This window comes from Delphinus delphis, chromosome 11 (genome assembly GCF_949987515.2).
Source record: "Delphinus delphis chromosome 11, mDelDel1.2, whole genome shotgun sequence".
Lineage (NCBI taxonomy): Eukaryota > Metazoa > Chordata > Mammalia > Artiodactyla > Delphinidae > Delphinus > Delphinus delphis.
This window is the reverse complement of record NC_082693.1, coordinates 26,073,487-26,097,584: the sequence shown is the minus strand read 5'-3', so window position 1 is coordinate 26,097,584 and position 24,098 is coordinate 26,073,487. Positions and strand designations below refer to the sequence as shown.

The 24,098-nt window shown below is 41.3% G+C and overlaps 1 protein-coding gene and 1 pseudogene across 2 annotated transcripts in view; both read left to right on the top strand.

Moving 5' to 3' along the window:
- DENND5B (DENN domain containing 5B) overlaps positions 1–24,098 on the top strand; it is a 209,227-nt gene that overhangs the window by 172,112 nt on the left and 13,017 nt on the right. For both annotated transcript variants that reach the window (XM_060024548.1, XM_060024547.1), the window contains 4 exons: positions 3,423–3,504; positions 18,852–18,980; positions 20,774–20,895; positions 23,818–23,963. In XM_060024548.1, coding sequence (XP_059880531.1) covers positions 3,423–3,504; positions 18,852–18,980; positions 20,774–20,895; positions 23,818–23,963 — 479 coding nt within the window. The remainder of the gene's footprint in view (positions 1–3,422; positions 3,505–18,851; positions 18,981–20,773; positions 20,896–23,817; positions 23,964–24,098) is intronic.
- Positions 15,879–17,479, top strand: LOC132434199 (glucose-6-phosphate 1-dehydrogenase pseudogene; annotated as a pseudogene).

The window sequence follows — 24,098 nt, the reverse complement described above, 5'->3', positions numbered from 1 at the left end:
CTGGGGCTACCATTATACAGGACCATAAACTGGGTGGCTTAAACAACAGGCATTTATGATAGAGGTACTGGGCATTAGGACTTCAGCATTTTTTTGTTGACAGTTAATCCGATGTTATCATCCAACTATCCCATTAGCAGATTTTTCATAAATCTCTATCTCCATCCCTAGTTCCTAGACGTCCATAGCCCACTGGAACCTCAAACTCAACACATCCTGAAACAAACTCATTATCTTAGCACCTCTCCCTCCTGTCCCAGTCAGGCTTTCTCCCTTCTTCTCTCCATTTCACTTAATGACATCAGTACCCTCTTGTCGGTCAAACTATAAGCCAGAAAGTCATCCTTAATGTAACAGCCCACTGGACGTGACATCAGAACACTCTGCCCCTTTTAATTAATGGATATGATTGGGCAGGTTTCTTAACCTCTTTGAGCCTCAGTTTCTTCATTTGCAAAATTAAGGTTAAAAAATGTTAAGGAAAGTTTTAACTATGGGATAGTATATATTAATACAGTTTATATTCATACTTAATATTGTTTGTGACTCTTGAGTCCTGCTTACCCTTAATCCAGTCATTTAAGTCCACTGCATATTTCTCCTCTTCATTCTCATTGGCTGACACTGTCTTAGTTCATCCACAGGCTGGCCTTTGGAACAACTTCTAGCTCATCTCCCTTATAGCCCTTATACCATCACACTATCACTCTAGTTAACTAACTAAAAAGCACTGAGAAGCATATCACTTCTTTTCAAAATTTCTTTCCCCTCCCTAGGATTTCTGTAAATTTCTAACTTGTCATTTAAGGTTCTGCTGTCTGGCCCTAAATAATCTCATCTTCCTAGTGAGTATTTGCTGTGCATTTTGAGGGGCCCTCTGGATATTCTCAGAACAGGATATGACCAAGCCTCAAGAGGCGTATAATTTAATAGGAGTAACAGAAGTGTTAAATTGTGGTAAGTTTGTGATAGAGGTTCAGTTTTACAAGTCCCATGAGAGAGAGGGAATGACTTATCCAACAGTGTTCCTAGGGGAAAGAGAATATTCAGGAAAGATTTCACACAGAGGCAAAATTAAAGCTAAATTTCTTTCCTTTTTTTTTTTTTGAGAACTTACTTTATGCCAGGCACTATTATAAGTGCTTTACATCTATTTGAATATGGTAGGTATTGTGACTGTCCCCAATTTGCAGATGAAGAAACAGACCATAGAGGGGTTAAACGACCAACACAAGGTCAGCGAGCTATTAAGTTCTCTGTAGGGCTTGAGAAAGCCATGTTCTTAACCATGAAGCTATACTGCTCTCAATCTGAAGTGATAAATAGGCTATAAACAAGGAGAAAGATACAGAATCACTAAAGGATGAACCAGAGACTTTAACGAATTGCATGGAGACATGAAAAAGTATATCACATGTTTAAGGAATATTGATCAGTGAAGGGTGGCTAGAATACAGGATTCCAAAACAGGATTCCCAGAACATGGTTAGGCCTGTGAGTGCTCTCATTGTGGTTGCTACCACTTCTTTAAATGTCAGACTCCTCTTTTATTAAGTCTCTCGCCTGTTCTCTGCTCCCTGAGGCATGATTCCTTGTATTTTATGTCTTCTTCTGGCCAAGTTGTCAGATTATGGTCTCAGCTCCTTTCTCCTGCCTCATGATCTTTTCTTTTTCTCTTCTCAACCTATTTCATTTTTTTAAAATTAATTCATTTATTTATCTGTTTTTGGTCTGTTGGGTCATCATTGCTATGCGTGGGCTTTCTCTACTCTTCATTGCTGTGTGTGCACTTCTCATTGCTGTGGCTTCTCTTGTTGTGGAGGACAGGCTCTATGTGTGCGGGCTTCAGTTGTTGTGGGCACATGGGCTCAGCCGTTGTGGCTCACGGGCCCTAGAGCGCAAGCTCACTATTTGTGGCGCACAGGCTTAGTTGCTCTGCAGCGTATGAGATCTTCCCGGACCAGGGATCATACCCGTGTCCCCTGCATTGGCAGGCGGATTCTTAACCACTGCCCCACCAGGGAAGTCCCTCGACCCATTTCTTATTACGTGTGTGGCCATCTTTCATGCTGTCTAATCATCTGGAGTGTAGAGGCATTCTCTGAGGTATTTCACTTTCTCCCCCAAAAGAGGGATGTGCTTTCATTAATTAGCACACTTAAGTGATGATAGTCTCAGACAGGAAGACAACCAGCACATTCCCTGCAAGTCTGTGGAACAATGTCTTCGGTGTCTGTTACCTCTTGGGTATCAAGATGAACCAGTGTTTTCAGTGACCCATTGAAAACTCCCTCCCCAAACTGCCAAGACAAATGCCCTATTTGTTACCTGCTTGGTAGGGAAGGCCCTCAAAAGGACTGCCTTTGGGTTGGTCTGGCCGCATTCTCTTTGTCTTGGCAACGCCATCAGTGCTCATACCTGCCAAGTATCAGCCCAGCTTCTTTCACCAAGTGCCAAAAACTTGCAGATCCTAATCCACCAAAATGTCCCCTATCTTCCTTCAGTGCCAGCTTCATGTATATTTATGTGTTCTGATATTGTATTCTAGCCCCCCGAAGTAGAATGGATCTAAAAACTGAGAAAATGCAAGTTTAATATACAACGAAAACTCACATTCTAAATTCTGATTTTATCAATGCATTTGCCAAGTGTGATGTTGCAATTTACTTTTCATTTACAGGTGGGAAAATGGAAATAAAGAAAGGGGACAAAACTCCACAGCATCTCATTTAAAGTGAGATTGAGCACTCCAACTACAACATATTAACCAATAATTGATTGTTTAGCCATTGCTATATAAGAGAATAATCTTTCCTTTTATAAATGTTAGCTCTTCAGACTTCATAGGAGAATGGCTCATAGACATTATACTTCTAACTGTCCGTTAAGATTACTCACTTTGCATGATAAACATACTGTAGTTTGGATTCTGAACTTTGAAGTAGAAACTTATATCAGACTAAAGAATCCAAACTCTTAGGTTTTTCTTTTTAAACCCTCTTTCAAAAGGGGACTTGTATGATTGTAGTTCACAAGCCCAGAGATAGTTCACGTACTTAGTAGGTTAATTTACAGACATTACTTTCCTGTAATTATTTGGACCTATTAGAATGATAACTTTAGAAAGTGACTGGCCCTTCTGGCCAAAATGTGCGCACATTGTCTTATTTGCTAAGTGGGCTTTTATGATTCATTTAAAATTTTCAAATACAGCCCCATATTAACTAGAAAGAAAATAACTAGTTTACTGTATTAATAAAGTAGGAACATTCAGGTAAACAAATTTGAGCTTTTCTGTTGTCTTTAAAATTTGTTCACATCAAAATAATTTCAAAGTATTTATTTATGGAATGTGAACCATGTAGTTTTTTTAAGTCTTAACTGTTATTTTTCTAATACTTTGCTGATATTTTTCTACATAGTTGCCCTTGGACCAGAAAGAAGAAAATCTGACTCAGGAGTTATGTTGCCAACACTCAGGGTCTCTCTTATCCAAGACATGAGGTATTTGATATATGTGCTAGCATATGGTGATAACTTTGAAATATTTATGGCTTTCATTTAAATTGCTCAAATAACTGTGGCTATGGTATTTTTTGCTTATGTATTCTGAAGAAAACCTTTTTTATAATCTTATTTATTTTACTTTTATACTATTATGTGTTTTCCTGACATTAAATCCAAAGGCAAAATGCAAGTGAGAAGAATTTTAAAATAGCCCTATTTTAAATTGTAAATTTAAATTGTAAATTTAATTTAAAAATTTTAAAATAGCCCTATTTTAAATTGTAAATTATTTTACAATTTCTTTGGTTCTTTTTTTTTTTAATCTCCTTGAATTCCTTCTGCCCCCAAATATAAATCAAAAAATCTGCAAATAATGACAGGTTACTTAGCAGAAAAATCACTGACAGGTAGATTTTCTTTGAAGCAAATGCAAATCTGAGAATTATCACATGCAGTTACTGGCTTTAGAAATCATTAGAAGGCATCAACATACCTAAAATAGATTTATTGAATGAGGAAGGCAGAGGCTTTTTTCTTTTAAACACTTTGGGTACATTTTAGTCAGCTTTTAAAATATGTGGGTCTAAAGTGAATGTTATAACATTTATAACGCTTGAAATTTTTCCTTTGTGGTATGCTTTAATATTAACTATTGATGTTTATTTGATTTGTCAGAGGCTTACAAGTGAAAAGCATAACTTTTATGAGTGGCATCATAGTGCAGTGGTGACATATCCTGGCTTCACACTAGCTGTGTGATCCTAGGCACTTTTTGTAACTTCTCTTTGCCTCAGTTTTTCCTTCTCTCAAATAGAGATAAGAACAGTTATCTAGCTCATAAGAATTAAACTAGTTAGTCCATTACACTAAAAAGTTTCAAGAAGTACTCGGGTCCTCCTGAGAGTTCAGTAAATGTTGGATTTTGCTATCTGAATCAGTTCCTATGTTTGTATCTTAAATGCCCTTATTCCTTGATAGATGTAATGTAGTTGTCCTCATGTAGCTTATGATTCCTTTTGATGGTCAGCATGAGATGAATAGTTGTAACTTTGAGGGGAAAATGCACTCCAGCTCTCTTAATGGAAGCATAAAACCATCTGTTCTGCAGTGATTTCACAGTAGCCATCACTTTAAGGGGATGATTGTCAAAAGCTTTGCAGTGGTGACCTCAGGGCCAAACTTCTGAAACCTAATTAGGAGATGGTGGCATCACATAAGGCTGCCCCGCTCCTTCCAGTTTCCTGCTTATTTACTTTCATCTGCTTCATGTTGTTGGTTTTTTGTGGGGAGGGATGTCCGGCTTCAGTAAACTCCCTTCACTTTATAAGAGGCAGTCTAGCGTGCTGGTTAAGACCTCAGGCTATGGAACCAGCCTATAAAGGTTGCTATTTTAGCTCTGCCACTCATTAGGCTCCGTAGCCAAGGGTAGTTCCTTATAGTCCCAGTTATCTCACCTGTAAAATAATAGTGTTTCTCTTAAAATTTTGGTGTAAATATTCAGTGAGTTAATAAGTGTAAAGCACTCAAAATAGGCCTGGAAATAAATCTATGTTTATGAACTCACGAATACACATACATCTATATTTATTTCTGTTTCTATGTTTATTTATATGTGTGTATATGTATTTTTACACACAGTTAATTTTTTTAAGACCATAAATTCATAATGATATCTCTGCTTCCAGTTCAGTACCACGGGGACCATTCTAGCCTTCTCCCTTATTCGTAATTTTTTTCTCCAACTATGAGACACCTGACTCTCGTTATCTGCAACATATTCACTTATTTGTGCAACCTGTATTTTCGGAATTGCTACCCCAGCCCCTGTAAGGAGCAAGGTTACTAGTTAAGTTTAGTGCTGTGCACAGCTCCAGTTTTCTTTGTCAATAGCCTTTCAGTATCCAGTCAAAATACTGTTTTCCAAAACTTAGTTTAGTTCTTTTTTTCTCCAGTCCCTTCAGTGTGGTTGTATTATTCATTTTTAATAGTGTTAGGGTTATTTGTTAGCTTGTATTCCGTTTGAGGTTCCCTCCACATCCTAGTGGTTTTTGTTTTGGGTTTTGGTTAAATTTATATACAGTAAAATTCATCCTCTTTTGGTGTGTAGTTCTATATGTTTTCATAAACACACAATCATGATACAGAACAGTTCCATCACTCCTTTCGCATCAACATCTCTCCCAGTTTCCTACCGTTGGCAATCAACTGGTATAATTCCAAGCTCTTTCCACTGAGAGGGCCTCAAAGTAGTAATACCCCAGTAACAATGAGCACAACTAGTGCCCACATATTGGTTTCCAAATACCATTCTCCAATGAAAGGAACCATGGCTCTCTAGAGAAGTGGTTGATTCCAGGACTAAGGAAGGGAAAATATAGGATGAACTTAGTGCATCTTTGGTAAGGCCAGAAAGTAAGGAAGTGCTCAGAAAGTATAGGATCAGGTAATAAAGACATAGGAGGGACATCCCTGGCGGTCTAGTGGTTAAGACACTGAGCTTCCATTGCAGGGGGAGTGGGTTCGATGCCTGGTCGGGAAACTAAGATCCCACATGCCACATGGCATGGCCAAAAAATAGGAAAAAAAAAAAAAAAAAGACATAGGAGCCAGGCTGAAAGAGCTCCAAATGGCCAAAGCTGAAACAATTTGAGCAACAAAATAGATAACAGTAGTAATAGAGCATAACCCATAAAATAAATATCCAAGAGCCTATTCTAATTAAATAAATAGATGAAAGCAATGGGACAGCTCTTTTTTACAGAAGCATTCCAATTAATAAACGTAGAAGAATGAAATAGAAAAATTAGTGGTTGAAGGGTCTAAGGTGAAACCAGAATATCTGCATAGTCTCAAAGTATCCTCTCCCAGGAATTTATTAATTACAGAGGAAAAAATAGTAAGTTTACAGTGGAGAAACCCAGCAGACATCTCTTTAAGCAAGTGATCAAGGTTAACATCACTAGTAATAAGACAAAACTAGTAATGTACCCCCGATATGATACACCAAGAAGAGAACATCACTTCTGCAGTGTTCCTACCATAAATGCATAAACTCAATATAACTATGAGAAAACGTGAGAAAAATCCAAATTGGGGGTCATTCTACAAAATAGTTGACTAGTACTTTTCAAAAGTATCAAAGTCATAAAGACATGAAAAGGCTGAGGAAATATCATGGATTGGAGGAGACTAAGGAGGTGACAACCAAGTGCAATAGGGTTGCTGGATTAGATCCTAGAACAGAAAAAGAACATAAGTGGAAAAACTGGTGAAATCATTCTGTAGTTCAGTTAATAGTGTTGTACCAATGTGAATGTCTTAGTTTGGTTATGTAAGATGTTAACATTAAGGGAAGCTGTGTATACAGGAACTCTGTACTACTTTTATTTTAATTTTTTAATTATTATTTTTAACATCTTTATTGGAGTATAATTGCTTTACAGTGGTGTGTTAGTTTCTGCTTTATAACAAAGTGAATCAGTTACACATACACATATGTTCCCATATCTCTTCCCTCTTGCGTCTCCCTCCCTCCCACCCTCCCTATCCCACCCCTCTAGGTGGTCACAAAGCACCGAGCTGATCTCCTTGTGCTATGCAGCTGCTTCCCACTAGCTATCTGTTTTACATTTGGTAGTGTATATATGTCCATGCCACTCTCTCACTTTGTCACAGCTTACCCTTCCCCCTCCCCATATCCTCAAGTCTGTTCTCTCAGTAAGTCTGTGTCTTTATTCCTGTCTTACCCCTAGGTTCTTTATGACCTTTTTTTTTTTCTTAGATTCCATATATATGTGTTAGCATACGGTGTACTACTTTTAGAACATTTTTGTAAATCAAATTATTTCCAAAAAATGTGTGTGTGTGTGTTTTTTTGGTTTGTTTGTTTTTTAGTAAATTTATTTATTTATTTATTTATTTACTTTTGGGTGTGTTGGGTCTTCGTTTCTGTGCGAGGGCTTTCACTAGTTGCAGCGAGCGGGGGCCACTCTTCATCACGGTGCATGGGCCTCTCACTGTTGCGGCCTCTCTTGTTGCAGAGCACAGGCTCCAGACGCGCAGGCTCAGTAGTTGTGGCTCACGGGCCTAGTTGCTCCGCGGCATGTGGGATCTTCCCAAACCAGGCTCGAACCCATGTCCCCTGCATTGGCAGGCAGATTCTCAACCACTGCGCCACCAGGGAAGCCCGCGTATTTTTTTTTTAAACCAGGCCTGGTACAAAGTAAATGTCTAAGGGCTGTTATTATTATAGCTATGGAGTAGATAGCTTATTTTTTTAAAATACTGTTTTCTGGGGGTTGTTTTTTTTGTTTTATTTTTTAATTTATTTACTTTAATTAATTTATTTATTTGTTTTGGGCTGCGTTGGGTCTTCATTGCTGCGCACGGGCTTTCACTAGTTGCGGCGAGCAGGGGCTCCTCTTCGTTGCAATGCGCGAGCTTCTCATTGCGGTGGCTTCTCTTGTTGTGGAGCACAGGCTCTAGGCATGTGGGCTTCAGTAGTTGTGGCATGCGGGCTCAGTAGTTGTGGCTCGCAGGGTCTAGAGCGCAGGCTCAGTAGTTGTGCCGCATGGGCTTAGTTGCTCCGCGGCATATGGGATCTTCCTGGACCAGGGCTCAAACCCATGTCCCCTCCATTGGCAGGCAGATTCTTAACCACTGCGCCACCAGGGAAGTCCCTGTTGTTGTTTTTTTTTAATTTTTTTGGCTGTGTCAGGTCTTAGTTGAGGCACCAGTGATCTTCGTTGTGTCATATGGGATCTTTAGTTGCGGCACGTGGGATTTTTAGTTGTGACATGCAAAGTCTTAGTTCTGGCATGTGGGATATAGTTCCCTGACCAGGGATTGAACCCGGGCCCCCTGCATTGGGAGCACAGAGTCTTAGCCACTGGACCCCCAGGGAAGTCCCAGAGTAGATAGCTCATTATCCAGGGGTATAATTCTTGGTACAGCTGCTGCTCACCTCTTCCTTTGAATGTTAGATCAGTGAGCTGTGACCTCTCTAGTCTAAGCCCCTAAAATTTCTCTCCTGGATTACATCATGGTCCGCATATTTCAGTGCTTGCCCTACTGTAATTCATCCTCCTCACTGCTAATATGGTGATCCTAGAATAAAGTGCAAATCACTTACCGTGACTGGCAGGGCCCTACTTGATCTGACGCCTGTCTGACTGCAGTATTATTTCCTATCACTCTCTCTTTTTTGTTTCCTCCAGCATGCCAAACTTGTTTCCTGCCCTGGGGCCTTCTTTACCCATTCCCTTCACCTGATAGCTTTTCCCTGAGTCCTACCCCCATAGGATCTCCACAGCTAAGGCTCCTTCTTGTCATTTGCATCTTGGTTCAAATGTCACTTCCTTCCACTAGCCATCCCTGACCACCTGGTCTACAGCAGCAATCCAGTCACTCTCTTTCAAATTCCCCTATTTTTTAAAAAAATATTTATTTATTTATTTGGTTGCTCTGGGTCTTAGTTGCAGCAGCTGGGCTCCTTAGTTGTGGCAGTCAGGCTCCTTAGTTGTGGCTCACAGTCTCCTTAGTTGCCGCATGCAGGCTCTCAAATTCCCTTATTTTAATTCTTTGCATAATAGCACTTATTTGCTTGTTTGTTTTTCTAATGCTACTTATGAACTTCATGAGAGAAGGGAATCTATCTGACATGTGAAACTGTTGAATTGCAAGTTAGTGTTAACAGAGTGGCACATAATTGGTGCTCAATTAATATTTGTTAAATGAAGGATTTGCCATATTTTAATCTCTTTGAGTGTGGGTAAGAGAATGTGTGTGTGTGTTCATGTGTATGTGTGTGTGTGTGTTTATCTAACATATATACGTGTGTATATATATACATATATATATATATATATCTCCTTATAGCCAAACTGTTACTGAATTATATTGGTTACAGTTTTGAAGATTTAGAAAGGTGGTGATTGCTGAGGTACTTTTTACTAATCAATTTAAAATTTAGAATATAGAAGAAACTTGAGAAGTCATATTGCTTAGCTTCTTCCTTTTATATATGTGGAAACTCAGGCGCAGGCAGATAAAGTCTAAGACCATATATATAGCCAACTAACAGCAGAAATGGAACTAGAACTAAGGTTTCCTGACACAGTTCATGTCTCTTTCTAACTAGATTCAAGTTCTCAGCCTTTGCCTTGTCATCAGAAAAAATGCCAGGTGTGACTAGGCACAAACAAGTTGGCAGTAGTGCATGGGTGCACATCACCCTAAATATAATTTAGTATAACCTTGAAGAGTCTCTATTTGTTCAGGATACTCAACAAAAAGTGGATTTCCTATGACTTCTCACTTAAGGGTTACTTCGGCTTTTAATTTTCAGACTGCCTGAAAGAGACCCCTGGGTACCCTAAAGTGATGTTTTAGCCAAATGATAGATACTTTTAATAAAACTTAACTGGTTGATTGCTTTCAAAAGGTGTCTAGTATGGTAGAAAGGCATTGCCGAGAAAAGACAAGCTGACTTCCTAGGGTTTTTCCCTAAGATTTTATTATTAAAAATTTTAAACATACAGCCAAGTCAAAAGATTTTATAATGAATGCATCCATATACCCACAACCTAGATTCTACCACTAACATTTTTCTATGGCTTTTTTAAAAAATGGGGTAAAATATATATCTCATAAAATTTACCATTTTAACCATTTTTATGTGTATAGTCAGTGGCATTAAGTACATTTGCAGTAGTACAACCGTTACCTCTATCCATCTCCAGAACTTATTGTCATTGTAAACTGAAACTCTGTACCCATTAAACAATAGCTCCTCAAGCCCCTGGTAACCACTGTTCTGTTTCCTGTCACTGTGAATTTGACTATTCTAGGTACCTCCTATAAGTGGAATCATGCTTTTTGTGTCTAGTTCGTTTCACTTAGCATAGTATTTTTGTGGTTCATCCATGTTACAGCATGTATCAGAACTTCCTTACTTTTTAAGGCTGAATAGTGTTCTGGTGTATGTATATACCACATTTTGTTATTCCACTCATTCATCGATGGGCATTTGGGTTCTTTCCACCTTTTGGCTGTTTTGAATAGTGCTGCTATGAATGTGAGTGTACAAATATGTGTTTGAGTTCCTGCTTTTAGTTCTTTTGGGTGTGTACCCAAAAATGGAATTGCTTGATCATACAAAAAATAATAATAATAGGCTGAACTTGGGTCATCTGTCCACTCTTGTCTAGTCATCTATGACCAGGTAAGGGCATGGTCACAGGAAGCCAGTTAAACCAATTTATTATTTCCTTAACCAGAGGACATGATATTCTTTTTTTTTTTTTTTTTGTGGTACCCGGGCCTCTCACTGTTGTGGCCTCTCCCGTCGTTGCTGAGCACAGGCTCCGGACACGCAGGCTCAGCGGCCATGGCTCACGGGCCCAGCCGCTCCGCGGCATCAGCAGGCAGACTCTCAACCACTGCGCCACCAGGGAAGCCCCAGGACTGGATATTCTTTCATTGATAAAGATAGGCTCTGCCTGGAAGCTAGATCAAAATCAGAAGTCTACTTGCTGTCCTCAGGAGCAGAGAGATGGATGCCTGATCACCCAGTTCCATGCCATTGATCCTCATACTAAGGGGACTGATGTCATCTCAGAAAGGCCCTGCAGAAACACTGCCCGTGGTTCTCTCTCCCTTTTCTCTGCTTCATTTTGCCTCTTTAAGATAACTTTATATGTATTGTTGTTCTTATTCTTGATACGTTTACTTTAACTCTCAGTGCACGGGCTTATTTCTGTTTCCAAGTTCTTGGCAAGTACTTCATTGTAATCCCTAGTTGCTAGCGCGATAGTTGATGTAGATGCTTTTCCTTAAAGAGAAACACCCAAGTAATATTTCTAAACTTCGGTTTCTTTCACTATGGGCACTTAAAAACTTGTTTTTTAAAGATTAGGTAGCAAAGATATCTGAGTTCACGCATTCTGTGGGACACATTCCCTGGCAGTACCTCCTGTTTCCCACATTTCTCTCTTGAAGCAAAGCCACTGGCAGTGTAGAGACTTTGAGTCCTCATAGTTGTCAAGTGTCTTGGTACCAGATTGCTTAGCAGCTGGCATGAGTCCAGACATGTCTACAGGCTATCCCCTGTTATCTCTGACAACTCCCCAGGACCTTCATAGATGCCGAGTATCACCATACTGTCAGTTATAGAATGATTCTTTTCTTCCAAAGAGAAAGGCTTGGGACAGTAAATATTAATAATTGTACAAGTTGTTGTCTACTTATAAAAGAGGAGTATTACCATGCCGTTACCATTATTACCAATTTCTTTCCAGAGTAGCTGTGCATATATCATCTAGCCATTCAAACTAGCACAGGCTTTCTCTAGTTGCCGTGAGCAGGGGCTACTCTTCATTGCGGTGCGCGGGCTTCTCATTGCAGTGGCTTCTCTTGTTGCGGAGCACAGGTTCTAGGCACACGGGCTCAGTAGTTGTGGCTCTCGGGCTCTAGAGTGCAGGCTCAGTAGTTGTGGCACACAGGCTTAGTTGCTCCACGGCATGTGGGATCTTCCCAGACCAGAGCTCAAACCCGTGTCCCCAGAATTGGCAGGCGGATTCCTAACCACTGCGCCACCAGGGAAGTTCCCCAACTTTTATTCTTAATGACAAAATGCAATTAATAATGAGGGGCATAGTAGAACATTACATGATGGAGGAGATTGTGAGTACTATAATCCAAGTATAGATATTCTGAATATGTAAACAAATGAACAGGATATCTGAGTAAACCCTAGAAATATCTGGTTTACGATGGGAATAAATTACTTGAGGGTAAATTGGCTACTCACTTTATCTTTTTATAACTAATGTCTGCATATGAGCTGTGAGCATCTGGCTTTATTCTACACTAAAGTTAAATAGTCATGATTGATTTTGTTACCCTCAGAAGGAATATTTGAGGAATTTTTATGACTATACAGAATGTGGGCTCACACTAAAATTGGCTAATTCCTTAATCTCTCTAATAAATATTATTGTGTTTCATTGGTGATACAGTGAAATAAGCACCAGTTTTGGACTCAGGAAATGTGGATTCAAATTTAGTTGCTGCTACTCTCAGGAATCATTCAGTTTTAGGGAACAGAAGCCCGTTCAAACTAGCTTCAGCAGAAAGGAGGATTTATGGGAGATACATGAGGGTATTTTCCAGAATCCAAGCACAAGAACTGTGGCTGGATTGGAAACAGTTTTGTCCAAGGTTACTCTCCATCTCAGAAGAAGCAAATTGTCCCTGCTTTTCCCTCCACTTCTGCTGGTTTTCCTCCCCTCTGTCCCTTTCCCTCCTTTTCTGCTTTACTGTGAACATGCTCTCCCAAGCCCTGGCCTTAACATCCCTTATTTAAGCATTCAACAAAAACTAACTTGGTTTTTCAGTGTACTAATTTCCAGTTTCTGAGAGAAAATCTGATTGGCTCAGCTTAGATCAGGCAGATAGATGCTGCTTATCCATTCAGTTCTAGCTGAAGGATAAGGAGCATCGTCATGGTGGTACCTGAAGTTGTTGCTTCTGGTTCTTCTGGGTCTGTAGAAGGAGAGCTTCTCCAAGAATGTGAGTACCAGGAAGAAATGATTGGTAAAAAATGGGTGGCATCTCTAGAATATGTACTATTTCTGTGACCTTGGGTGGGTCACTTAGTCTCGATGAATCTCAGTTTTCTCATTTTTGAAGTGAAATAATGATGGTCTCCCTCTCACTAGTTATTGTGACAATCAGATAAGACAGAATACATAAAAATTAGAAAGCTTTGTACCAGGGTTGGAAACAAATCAAATAAATAAGCTATTTAAACCACACCATGTTTGCTTTTCTGTGAATTAACAGGATCTGTTTTATTTTAATTTTTATTTTTGGCTGCATTGGGTCTTCGTTGCTATGCACGGGCTTTCTCTAGTTGCGCCAAGTGGGGTCTACTCTTCATTGCAGTGCGTGGGCTTCTCATTGCAGTGGCTTCTCTTATTGCGGAGCATAGGCTCTAGGCACACGGGCTTCAGTAGTTGCAGCATGTGGGCTCAGTAGTTGCAGCATGCAGGCCCTAGAGCACGTGCGCCTCAATAGTTGAGGCGCATGGGCTCAGTAGTTGTGGCACGTGGCCTCAGTAGTTGAGGCTTGTGGGCTGTAGGGTACAGGCTCAGTAGTTGTGGCACACGGGCCCAGTTGCTCCACGGCATGTGGGATCCTCCCAGATCAGGGATCAAACCCGTGTCCCCTGCATCGGCAGGCGGACTCCCAACCACTGCACCACAAGGGAAGTCCCCAGGATCTATTTTAGAAGTAATACTTGTATAATATTATGCTGAGTATCATTGTAATTACCTATAATAAATTATTCCAATTAAAAAGATTCAAATGGGGGCTTCCCTGGTGGCGCAGTGGTTGAGAGTCCGCCTGCCGATGCAGGGGACATGGGTTCGTGCCCTGGTCCAGGAGGATGCCACATGCTGCGGAGCAGCTGGTCCCGTGAGCCATGGCCGCTGAGCCTGTGCGTCTGGAGCCTGTGCTCTGCAATGGGAGAGGCCTCAACAGTGAGAGGCCCGCGTACTGCAAAAAAAAAAAAAGATTCAAATGGTATAACTACACAGAAAAAATTTTAATAGATTTAAAGTTGAATAACACAACACATATAAATTGTTTTAAAGCATAAAATTAGATATAGATTTACAAAGCAACAGAATTTTTTTAGCTTTTTATATACACTAGGCCCTAGAGGGAGCAAAGAAGGATTCAAGGCTAGTAAGAAGTATTGGGTTCCTCATTCTCAGGGAGCTTTTGTCAAGCTGAGAAAAATGTATACCAAGAGAAAATGATAAAAGTAGTAATGCACAATAAATGCAAATCAGACTATAGAATTCCGTAAATTAGAGAGGTCATTGAAGGCTGTCATGGTCAAGGAAAGCTTTCTAGAAGAAGCTGGGATTTCAAACATGAATAGAATCAAATAAGGAAGCTAGAAGAGAGTAAGTACTTCAGGTAATAAAATACAGAGTCTTATAAGTTAACTGCTTGGAATAGAATTTTTTAATAGGAAAATATGTTGAGGCCAAGGGGTAATGGGTCTTGAATGCAGGCCTGAGCAGTTCAGGCTATATCCTGTGAGCTTTTGAATATTCTGGGACAAAGGAATTACATTAGGAGGCAATTTTTTAGGCAGAGTAATTTCCCTGGTGCCAGTGAACAAGGGGCTTGAGGAGAAGAATCTGGTGGCCTCATCTCCTCATTCCCATGCTTCCTGACAAAAAGAACACAAAAAAACAAACAAATAAACAAAAATTAGTGCAAATATTTTTATGATGGGAGTGCTGATAGCCACCTAAATAAAAGAGGTTTCACTTTATGTATTCCAATCCTTCCCATTTTCCTTTAACATAACATTGTTTTTCAAATAATTATTTCCCATTTTGACATTCTTCACCTATCATGTCTCCAGATACTTAAGACCAGCATGAAACTAATTTCAGTAGACTTTACTGTTTTAGAGTAGGAAGAACACTTAGGGAAAGATTATACAACATACGTACTTACCAAACCTCATATAGATTCATTTCTGGTGGATACACTTTGATCAACTTGGTATTCCTGGATCATGTGAGCTCTAACCTGGCACTGCGCTCATGGGGGGACCTTGTACATACTGTGGAACTTTAAGTGGTAAATACCTGAGCATTTCCCCCTTGTTGCTTTTAGTCAACTGTGTCATCATTTGGGCAATGTCAGTAGTTGAGGAACAGCCAGTGCTGTTTCCTAGGCTCATTTTGGAGGTGCCCGTGTGGGTCATCCTACCACTGCCGCCACCACCAGAACCAGGGTCTAAGCGGGACTTGCCTGACACCAGCTTTCTCCATTCACGACCGTGTGTAATGGTATTAGCCCTTTAAAGATAAATTGTCATAATTTCTGAAAAAAATTCTTAGAGGTGAGGTTGGTTAACGAAACGGCAAGAGAATTTTCTTTTATTTCCTCATTCTGACTTGTTTTTAAGCCATCTCTTTAAGCCTCACTTGTGTGATGTGATAATGCTTTACATTTTATCAAGAGTGTTTGATCAGACGCAAGACAGGCTGCCCCAGACGGGAAGCCCGAGCAGCCAGCCGAGCCACCCTGCCCCTGCTGAGGGAGGAGCCACAACGAGGCTGCCTAATGGGGCTGGTTTGACCTGAGCAGGTGACCAATGGCCAGGGGGCGAGGAGGTGAGGGGGTGGGGCTGCAGAAGGCCTGCCTACAAATGGAGTCGAGGGGCGTGACCACACTGCAGAAGTGGAGCCCTTCCGCCCAGGACTGGCGAGAAAGCCAGATTGCAGGGGCGGGGTGGGTCAGGGATGTGGACCTGCGCGAACAGCATGGAGATGCACGGGCACTCACGAGGCATCCAGGACATGGAACAGCTGCGCTGGGGACCACAGGTGACCCGTGGCCCGGCAACCAGCGCAGAGAGCATCATGGCAGAGCAGGTGGCTCTGAACCAGACCCAGGTGTGTGGGATACTACGGGAAGAGCTGTACCAAAGTGATTCCTTCCACCAGTTTGATACACGTATCTTCATCATCATGGGCGCATCCAGCAACCTGGCCAAGAGGAAGATCTACGCCACCATCTGGTGGCTGTCCTGGGGTGGCCTTCTGCCAGAAGATACCTTCATCATGGACTACGCCCTCTCCCACCTCACAGTGGCCAATACACGCAAGTGGAGCGAGCTATTCATCAAAGCTACCCCAGAGGAGAAGCCCAAGCTGGAGGAGTTCTTTGCCCGCAACTCCTATGTGACTGGCCATTATGATGACGCGGCCTCCTATGAGCGCCTCAACAGCCACATGAACACCCTCCACCAGGGAACGTAAGCCAACCGCCTCTTCTGCCTGGCCTTGCCCCCCAAAGCCTATGAGGCTGTCACCAAGAACATCCACAAGACCTGCATGAGCCAGATAGGCTGGAACTGTATCGTCATGGAGCAGCCCTTTGGGAGGGACCTGCAGAGTTCCAACCACATTTCCTGCCTGTTTCATGAGGACCAAATCTGCCACATCGACCACTGCATGGGCAAGGAGATGACCCAGAACCTCACGGTTCTGAGGTTTGCCAACAGGATCTTCAGGCCCATCTGGAAGTGTGACAACATGTCCTACGTCATTCTCACCTTCAGGGAGTCCTTTGGCACTGAGGGCTGCTGGGGCTACTTCAATGACTTTGGGATCATCTGAGACGTGATGGAAGATCACATCCTGCAGATGGTGTGTCTGGTGGCCATGGAGAAGCCCCTCTCCACCGACTCAGATGACATCCGTGATGAGAAGGTCAGGATGTTGCAATGTATCTCAAAGGTGCAGGCGAGCAATGTGGTCCTGGGCCAGTACATGGGGAACCCCAACGGAGAAGGTGAGGCCACCAAAGCATACCTGGACAACACCATGGTGCCCCGCGGCTCCACCACCGCCACCTTTGCAGCTGTCATCCTCTACGTGGGGAACGAGAGGTGGGACAGGTGCCCTTCATCTTGCGCTACGGCAAAGCCCTGAATGAGCACAAAGCTGAGGTGCCTCTGCAGTTCCGAGACGTGGCCGGTGACACCTTCCAGCAGCAGTGCAAGCACAGCGAGCTGGTGATCCGCGTGCAGCCCAACGAGGCCGTGTACACCAAGATGATGACCAAGAAGCCCAGCATGTTCTTCAACCATGAGGAGTCGATGCTGAACCTGACCTATGGCAGCAGATACAAGAACGTGAAGCTCCCAGATGCATATGAGCGCCTCATCCTGGACATCTTCTTTGGGAGCCAGACGCACTTTATGTGCAGTGATGAGCTCCAGCAGGCCTGGTGCATCTTCACACCACTGCTGCACCGGATCGAATGGGAGTAGCCCCAGCCCATCCCCTACATCTACAGCAGCTGAGGCCCCACAGAGGCAGATGAGCTGATGAAGAGAGTGGGCTTCCCATACAACGGGACCTACAAGGGGTGAACTCCCACAGGCTCTGAGCCCTGAGCAACTGGTCCCCACTCCCACCCACCTTGGCCCTGTCTCTCTGTCCTTCCCACTGTCTGACCCCACTTCAGGAGGACTTCGGGACCATAAACGTCAGCCTCACATTACCAGCCCCGGGCCTAGGCCACTCTGTGCCACTGCTGCCTTGGGCCCAGCTACATTCCTCAACCACCAAGCCTCGGAGAGTCGTGCTGTGACCATCCCCAGCCACCACTGAGCCAGCTCGTGTCCACAAGACTGAGCCCCAGTGGAAGGAAGGAGAGTGGCTCTTCATCTATCCTGGCTTCTTCCAGAGGCCTGGAGTTAGGAGCCACAGGGAGGGGCAGTGATAGGCCTCATGATCTGTATAAGTCAAGTCATTATGTTGTACACCTTAAACTTATACAGTGCCATGTATCAATTATACCTCAATAAAACGGGGGGGGGAAGAGAATGTGTGTGTTTTACTGGGAGGATATTCCTTACTCTGAATGCTTGGAATCATCAGAGAAAAGGGTTTGTTGCAATATTTATTACAGCTGAGATGAGTCATTCTGTACATTAAAAAAAAAAAAATCAAAGGAAGGGATGGTGGGTCACAATCACAAAGACTTTTCAGTGAGTCATTGTAGTGGTTCTATAATTATCCTGTCCCTTAGGCTTGTCCTTCCTGCTCAATCCTTCTTTCTCCTTAGGAGGAGAATCATTAGATAAATTCAGTCCTGCTGGGTATGGCATCAGCTTCTACACAGAATGCTAATATATACATATATGTAACATTCATTTGGGGGTTGACCACACAGTTTGTTTGTGGCCACACAATTTCCTAAGTCTCTCAAATTTTTAAGAATTTTGAATTTATTAGTATAGTACAGCTTGTATTCTAATGCCATAGAAAATGTGATTTCATATTTTCCATATGTTGTCAGGGCAATTTGAAAAATGATTCAGTGGATTAAAGTTGTAGCAGATACTTCAACTGTAGAACAATTATTCTGAATAAGAACTTGAATATTCAGCCTGTTTTATTGCTTTTATTTTTCTGAGTGTCAGGAATAACCAAGTGCCAGTTTATAGGTATCTATGAGCCTGAAACAAGAATAAATAAAACCTGAAAGAGTGAATGAGTGTTAAATGCTTTATCTTACGATATTGCCTGTGTGCTCGTGTTGTAATGGTAATTCTGATGTTGGACTAATTTCATGATTCAGGTGGAACACTTGAAGTTTAATCAACATAAATTGTGTGTTGCCTGTTTCTTCCTCAGTACAAAATAACTTTTCTGTGCAAGGTGCCGTAACTCTTCAGTTCTTTTCCAGTTCAAGGTTAGCCTTAGGATTTACATCTTTGCTGTTTTACTATTCTTTAGGCATATTCAAAACATGAGTGAGATCAAGACTGATGTCGGACGAGCTCGAGCATGGATAAGATTGTCTCTAGAAAAGAAGCTCTTGTCCCAGCATCTCAAGCAGTTGCTCTCTAACCAACTGCTCACAAAGTAAGAGATGGCCTCTTGAGGCATTTTTGTTTCCGTGACCTGTGTGCTTACAAAATACATTTTATAGGCTGCCACGGTGGTTTCTTCAGCCTGAGTTGCTGACTCCTCTGCACATGAACTCTTCCTTTCTAACAGGCACATGCTTCAGAAACTCTGTGTCATGACCTCCTATTTGATTATATCTGGGAGGGTACAGATTTCAGAGCCAAGGGGCAGATTGTGCTACTCTGTTCAGAACAAAAGCTGATAGTCCCACAGCTGAGAGTAACATCCAAAAGATGGGTGGAATTTATGTAAACCGTATATCATATTGTAAAGATCACAACAAAACCAGGAGTGGTAAAAAAATAAAAAGGTCCACAGGAAAGGGCTTCTCTGAGAGTCTTGCTAATACTTACATTTAGTAGTTTAGAGCCAGGAAACCAGTCAAGTGCATATTAGTTAATAGTTAACTGTTTTGATAGTTTCCCTTTACCCCATCAAGAAACCTTGGATGAAATGCGTCATCCAGCTAATATGTATAGTAGAACTAATTTGAAGGTTGAGGACTTTGAGTTCTCTAGACCAAAGGTATGCAAAGAATTCAACAGAGACCTCAAACGTGACAGTGTTGGAATGCCAACAAAACCCAATTCTTTTTGTGATTTTGCATTTGTACATATCACTGTTGGGTTAAGTTACTCTCTGGAGCATTTTAGGATGAGTCTTAATGTCCAAAGAATAGGTTTGATAAAGAGTGCGTGATGTGAAGTACAGTCTGTGAACCTGACCTTGTTCTCTTAAAACTGATTACTCTCCCCACACCTTATCCCCACCCATAAGTCACTTGCCCTCTGTGGCCAAAGCACAAAGAAGAAAATGATAATCATTTAAAATCTTACTGCATAAAGGTGACTACTAAGTATTTCACATGTTTTCTTCTGTACTTCCGTACATGTTCTCTTAGTTAAGATTATACTATATTTGCAATTCAGCATCATCTTTTTTTGGCTTAATATTATACCATAACATTTTCTATATCATAAGGATTTAGCCTCTGAAATCTGAATGCCTATGTTCAAATACTACCTTTACTATTCACTATTTGAATAGCCTTAGACAAAATACTTAACTTCACTGTATCTCTGTTTTCCTCATCTATAAAGGGAGAATGCTAATAGACTTACCTCTCGTGGTCACGAGAATTAAATATATTAATAATTTTTAAATACTTGGAAAATGCTTAAGTGTAAGTGCTTAATAAAAAGTTATTTATTATTTTGGGGAGTAGTAGTTTTGTTTTTGTTAAAACTCTTCCTAAACTTTATTTTTAATGGGTATACAATGATATATTTTTACTTTTACAAATAATATTCAAGTGGACATTTGTGAGTAAATCTTTGCCCACATTTCATATTATATCCCTAGGACTGAGCCCTTAAAGTAAAATTAATGAGTCAAAGAATATGATTGGTTCAAAATAATTATTACCAACAAATTTCTTTTCTGAAATTTTCAGTTCCACTTTCTGTTATTCACTGCCACCCCCTACCCCCCATCAGCAGTGGTCATCACTTTTAAATCTTTATTACTTTAAGAGACAAAATGGATTCATGGCAGGTTATTTCTTTAATTACTAAATAGATTTAAATTTGTTATTAACTGTATATGTGTTCATTTTTGTGAATTGTCTGTTCTTTCTAGATTAAAGTTTCTACCCATAGTTTGTCTAAGTGGAGATGTTTATTTTTAGTAGAAGACATAATGAAAAATATACTATACTATTATTTTGTGCTTGTCTTACCCTTTCCTAGGAAGCTTTATAAACGTTATGCTTTTCTACGTTGTGAAGAAGAAAGAGAGCAGTTTCTTTACCATCTTCTTTCCCTCAATGCTGTGGACTATTTCTGCTTCACCAGTGTGTTCACCACTATCAGTAAGTCTGGAGAATTGACTGTTAAGTGAAGAGTTGCTCAGATGACTAATGGAATAAGGGTTTATAGTTTTTAAAACGAGACATATCACAGCACAGTGAGTCACACACTGTGACATCCACCACCACCCCCGCCCTACCCCATCTCCATTTATGAATGAAGGTTGTGCCCCAGCAGCCGGAGATGCTGCTGGAAGACCACCCTCAGCTGTCAGCTCCTGTGGGGAGTGTCTCACCAAAGAAAACTACCTTGCCTGAAGCTATCCCTCCTACCAGAGCTGGCCAGCATCCCTGCCTGATCCATGGGCTGTCCCAGAACTCACTGTGGGACCAGCTGAGCACTCACAGCATCAGAGCTCAGCTTCTGCCTCAGCCCATCCTGCTTTCTTCCTCACATTCTGCATGCTAATTTCTGACTCAGAGTCTGCTTCCCAGGAAACCCAGTCTGCAGTAGGAATTGGGATGGATGTAAAGAAAAATGTTTTATTAAACAAATATTCCAATATCTTACCTGAAACACATAAATTCAAAGAATCAGTATATGATAATAAACTTATATAACTGAACATCATTAAACTTTGAAGATTCAGAAAGACTTCAGGATCTTGCTGGGTGTTGTAGGTCTATAGAGGGAGGAAATGATGGTTGGAGATGTGTTTTTGATAAATTGAATTACAGCATTTATTCTGTTGCAGTGCATCCCCTTCCCTACTTTGGAGAATTTTTACTTGTATCAGCAGTTTTATTCAGCTGCAAGTATCAGAAGCTTGGAAAATAGTGGTTTAAAGAACTCGGTTGTTTTAATTTTCTTACACAGTGATAAGTCTTGGGGTAGGCAGTCCACAGTGCTATCACGGACCCAGGCTCTTTGACAGTTATCAGTGCGTGCTGATCGCCTCCAGCGACGGCTGTTCTCAGTCTACCCTCCAGCCCAAAGAGGGAAGGAGTGCCAAGGAAGAGGGGTTAGAATCTGTGCTAGAAAAACATAGTTTTCTAAGAAATCTCAATAAATATCACCAATATTTCACTGGGCACAGTTGTGTAGGTTTTGGCCTTCAAAGTCTCTGGTAGAGGCAGACAAGGGGGAAATGGAGTTGGAATGGTTATTGGGCCAACCTGTATTATCTTTCAAGCTACTATTAGTTTACTAGAAACTAAGATGTTATATACAGTTTTGAAAGAGAAGAGTTAGGATCCTAAGTTCCTCCCCATATATGCAGATTTCTCTTCATCTGAGGAGCTCTTTCAATTAGAGGAATCGAAATACTTCATGAAATAAATATGCTGAGTTTAATAATATTGCTCTTTTTCTACTTTATGAAATCATTGTTGTGCATCTGTGAGCCCTTTGCAGCCACAGAACTGCTGACCTTAAACAGGCCTTTTTCGGTAGCTTTTCTAATCCTGTCAGTGAAAGAAATGAAAGTAGCCTCTGGGGCCTAAAATAACATCTTGCACTAACCTCTTCTGCTTTCAGTTTCGAAAATCATTTGAGTCTCATGATTACTAAACCATGAAAGTATGGCCTTCCCTCTGACATTTTCCTTTCCTTCAGCGAAAATAAAAGGACAAAAAGGGAGGTTATTCACCCAACAGAAAGTCGTCTATGTAAAGTTAGGGAAATGAACCATTTATCCCATTCATTTCGCTCATCTAAGAGCACATTGAAGCATGAGCTCCTATTGTGAGGCTGTATCTGAGCCTCTTATCCAATAAATGTTTTTAATTCTACGTGTAGTTCTTTCAAGGAGGGCTTTCTGTTAGCTCTCTTGTGGCTGAATGAACAGAAATCCTGAGAATACCAACCAAAATATTGATTCTACCCTGCTTTAAAAACAACAAAAAAGTATGGCTCTGAGGGATAAAAATATGCTAATGTGTTTGAGCCATCCCCATTTTTTAAAGGAAATGGAGGTATGTTTAATGCCTGGGTGGTTTCCACATTTGAGCAAAGGATGGTGATAGGACAGTGACATCTAGTGGTGTGCCTTTTGAAGAGCCCTCAGAGGCGAAAGATTTCTTACAGATCCCTTTCCATATCCTGATTCTTTCCCTGGGGCACCTCTTGTACGTGAGTCACCTTTCCAAGTTGTAGTTTATAGACTTCATATTATGTCCAGAATGGAGGTGCTGTTGTTTATTATTCTTGGCTTTGCATATTGGACTGTAAAACTGGGATGGGAAAGTTCTGGAGTGCAGTGCTTTTAAGGGTTGGCCAAGAAAATCAGCAACAAGAGGATGCTATCCAAGAAGTCATCTACCACCTTTTTTTTTTTTTTTTTTTTTTTTTTTTTTTTTTTTTCCGGTACGCGGGCCTCTCACTGTTGTGGCCTCTCCCGTTGCGGAGCACAGACTCCGGACGCGCGTACCCAGCGGCCATGGCTCACGGGCCCAGCCGCTCTGCGGCACGTGGGATCTTCCCGGACCGGGGCACGAACCCGCGTCCCCTGCATCGGCAGGCGGACTCCCAACCACTGCGCCACCAGGGAAGCCCATACCACCTTTTTTTATATGAAACCATACTAGTAACTGTGCTCATTTATACTCGATTCTGGAACAAAATTAATAAAAAACATTAAAACAATGAAAATACTATATAACACAGTCACTGTTTATGTCCTCAGAGATTCTGGTGCTAATGCCTGACATTGTTTATAAATGTAGTGGTAATGGTAAGCATGTCATGTACACATGGTGTTGTATATGTGTGGAAACCACAAATATTGGGACTTTTGGCTTATAAACCAGACCTCATCTTTCTAGACTGGAGGAGGTTATGATCTATCTTTTTGTTTAAGTACATCTTGATAGATCATTAAAAAGCAAATTATCTGTGAAAGCCAGCCGAGTTCTTAATGTATATTTGTTTTGTTATCAGGAGAATTGTGTTGTAATTTCGTATTAATTTCAGCATTTTTCTTTCAGTGATTCCGTATAGGTCAGTGATCATTCCCATCAAAAAGCTGAGCAATGCGATCATCACATCGAACCCTTGGATCTGTGTATCAGGAGAACTGGGAGACACGGGAGTAATGCAGATTCCCAAAAATCTCCTCGAAATGACTTTTGAAGTAAGTTCAGCTAAAACCTTTCTTTCCTTTTTTTTTTTTTTTTTTCATTACGCGGCCCTCTCACTGTTGTGGCCTCTCCCGCTGCGGAGCACAGGCTCCAGACGCGCAGGCTCAGCGGCCATGGCTCACGGGCCC